Source organism: Octopus bimaculoides, chromosome 13 (assembly GCF_046866305.1).
Source record: "Octopus bimaculoides isolate indiv1 chromosome 13, ASM4686630v1, whole genome shotgun sequence".
Classification (NCBI taxonomy): domain Eukaryota; kingdom Metazoa; phylum Mollusca; class Cephalopoda; order Octopoda; family Octopodidae; genus Octopus; species Octopus bimaculoides.
In genome coordinates, this window is record NC_142940.1 from 23,022,526 (window position 1) to 23,025,914 (window position 3,389).

The window sequence follows — 3,389 nt, forward strand, 5'->3', positions numbered from 1 at the left end:
GGATGGACGGATGTGTACTGACCGCATCATTGCACCACTCTTTAAGCATCTATATAACCCCCACCTTTCACACATTCATGTATATATAAAATCTAGACGTACACACGTTGTTTGTCTTTTTCCTTTTTTGTGTTTTATTTTCTGTTGTTGTTTTATTTCATCCTTAACATTCCTCTTACTGTTACTTTCTATTACAACTACTATCACATCCCACCACGACCACCACTACGACCACGACCGACATCACCACCACCACCACCACCACCACCACCACCACCACTACCACTACAACCACAATCACGACAACGATGACCACCAGCATCACCAGCACCACCACCACCACTACCACCACTACCACTACCACCACTATCACAACGACGACGACAACCCCCCACTACTACTGCTACTACTACTACTACTACTACTACTACTACTACTACTGCTACTACTGCTACTACTACTACTACTACTACTACTACTACTACCACTGCCACTGCTGCAGCTGCTGCTACTACTCCTCTCAAATAGCAAGCTAAAAGCTTATTAGATCTTAGTTATGGTCTTTTGTGATCTGTGTTCGAATCTGGCCAATGTCGACTTCGTGTATTTTCCGTGCGGGCTCGAGGAAAGAAGAATTATGACATAGAAATTTACTGGGATCAATTTAATCAACTTCGATCTTTGACACATCCACTCAAACAGAATATTTAATAACATTTTTAAAAATTAGAAATCATCATAGTCATCATCATCGTCATCATCATCATCATCATTATGGCCTCTGACTGAAACCTTTAAAAGTAATTAAGGGAGATAACTGTAGTGTGACATATGCCTTTCTTGAGAGGACTCACAGAGTAAGAGGAAACTGCTAACACCCAGAACCACGCGACCACCAAGACCACCACCACCACCGACACCAGCATCACCACTACCACCGCGGCCGCCATATCTATCGTCATCATCATTATTAATAATAATAATAATAATAATAATAATAATAATAATAATAATAATAATAACAACAATGTTGGTTTTATTGCTTATATTGCATGGTGTGCCCTTAATTCAAGTCTCCTTCCAAACGCGACTTTCACTTTCATTGTAAACATGGTCCATCCATTATTCGACGGGTAGCAGGTACCCGACTGGATCGAATCAACTGCACTTTACACTCACAACACACGTTTGACCTCTGTGTCTGTTAGAAATTATTATAATAATTATCATAGTTATTATTAGTCTCAAACCAAATGACACACTGTAGTATTTAACCACCGACGGTCTGCGATCGAGTCCTGCTGGAATCAACGTTCACTTGTTGCAATTGTTTGATTCATAGCGGACGACGATCGAGCAGACCTATACTTCTTGTATTTTAGACAGTGTTTATCTAGAACTATATTGTTTAAATTGCATGATTTATAAAAAAAATATATATAGTTGCTATTTCTAGCGGGTTGAACCAGCACAAAGAAGCCTTCACATGTTTTATGAAATCATCTACTGAGGAGTCAATTCACTCGAATGCAAATTCCAACCACCCCCTCGCACATCCGCTAAACAAATACGAAACTTTTTGAAACATAAACGACATCGTTATTAGTAACAGTTATAACATTAACATCTTTGTTTACTTACCCACATTGATGACCACTGGGCGGTTATGATCGATCTTGTTACCACTAGCTATGGGCAAAACGTAGCTCAGCGTTATGAAGGTAAACACATCACCTAACATGCTGGTCTCGATTTCTGTTGCTGTTGTTGCACTCGTTGGTGGCGCAGCAGTAGTAAGTCAAGTAGTAGTAGTAGTAGTAGTAGTAGTAGTAGTAGTAGTAACAGTAGTAGTTGTAGTGGTTGCTGTTGTTGTTGTTCTTGTTGTTGCTGGTTTATTCAGTAGCAAGAGGAAATTGTACTGGCGAATATTGTTGTTATGTTAGATGTTGGTGGCGTCGCGCGTTGGACTGGTCAGTGCGAGCCCTAACTAGTCACAATCCTGCTTCGGTCTCTGCCAGTGGGTACTGGCATCCCACAAAACGGCGGCATAGTTCCAATGTGTCTGCCGAGTGGAAGAGAGAAAGACAACTTGTCATAGTGTGTAGATGTGCACTAAAGTACGGCGTGTGTATGTGTATGTGTGTGTATAATTCTATAAACATGTGCGTATGTGTATATAGTTGTATAAAGTCTGAGTGAGTGTGATAACGCTTGGTAGATATACGTTAGTGTATGGTAGTGTGTATGTGTGTATGTGTGTGTGTGTGTGTATGTAGCAGATGCGCTCCTGTCTGTGTGTGGGTTAGTTTGCGTTTGACTATATAAGTATGTGACATTTAATGATCTTTGTGTGTGTGTGCGTGCGTGTGCGTGTGTGTGCGTGTGTGTGTGTGTGTGTACATGTATACATGTGCTGATGTGAGGCGGTGTGTACGACAGAATAAGTGTTTACGAGTTAGAACTCATCCAGAGTTAGAAATAAAGAAACAGATAAAGGGAGAGTATGAGAGAAAGAAAGAGAGAGAGAATGAGAAGGAGAGAGAGAGAGAGAGAGAGAGAACGAAAGTGAGAATGATAGAGAGAAATAGGAAGTAAAAAGAGTAACAGATAAAACGCAAACGAAGAATTACTTTCGTGTGTACGTGTGTTAGCGGCCAAATGTGTGTCTGCTTGTGCTTGTTTTAGTTTGTGTGTTTGTGTGTGCGCACGTGTGTGAGCCTGTTTAATTGAGTGATATGGGTTGTGTGTGTGTGTGTGAGAGAGAGAGAGAGAGAGAGAGAGAGAGAGAAAGAGAGAGCTTATATGTGTGTGTGAGTTTATGTGGGTGTGTGAGGTTATGTGAGTGTGTGTGTAATAATGTGTAATAATTTATAAGTATATATATCAATCGCTAAGTGGTGTTTCAGTGTTAGTGTGAGGGTATACGTGAATGTGTGTGTGTGTATGTGTGCGTATGTGTGTGTGTGCGTGTGTGCGTGTGTGTGTGTAACAGCAAGAGAAAAAGAGAGTAAAAGAGTGAGATAGGCAGAGCGTAAGAGAGACAGAAAGAGGAAGAAAGATAAAGATAAGAGAGAGAGAGAGAGAGAGAGAGAGAGAGAGAGAGAGAGAGAGAGAGAGAGAGAGAGAGAGATTGAATGACACCTAATTTGTGCGTGTGTGTGTCCGTGTGTGCACGCGGATCTGAGCGTACATGTCTCTGTCTGTGTGAGTATGTATACGTGTTTGATACTATGTCATTTTTTGGATCTCTGTGTGGTGATGCTTGTTTCCACGAGTGTGTCTTTGATAAAATATTTTTGGGTACCAATGAAGGTAATTATGTATACTGTGAATACGTGAGGGTGTATACGTGAGTAATAGTGGTTGCGGATGTGTGCGCGAGTGTGTGT

General features: G+C 41.0%; 1 protein-coding gene across 1 annotated transcript in view; it reads right to left on the minus strand.

Moving 5' to 3' along the window:
* LOC106868155 (glutamate receptor ionotropic, kainate 2) overlaps positions 1-2,121 on the minus strand; it is a 242,530-nt gene extending 240,409 nt beyond the window's left edge. Inside the window, exon 1 of the mRNA XM_014913291.3 lies at positions 1,642-2,121. Within this exon, the coding sequence (XP_014768777.1) occupies positions 1,642-1,741 (100 nt within the window). The 5' untranslated portion in view covers positions 1,742-2,121. The remainder of the gene's footprint in view (positions 1-1,641) is intronic.
* Positions 2,122-3,389: the final 1,268 nt, after the last annotated feature.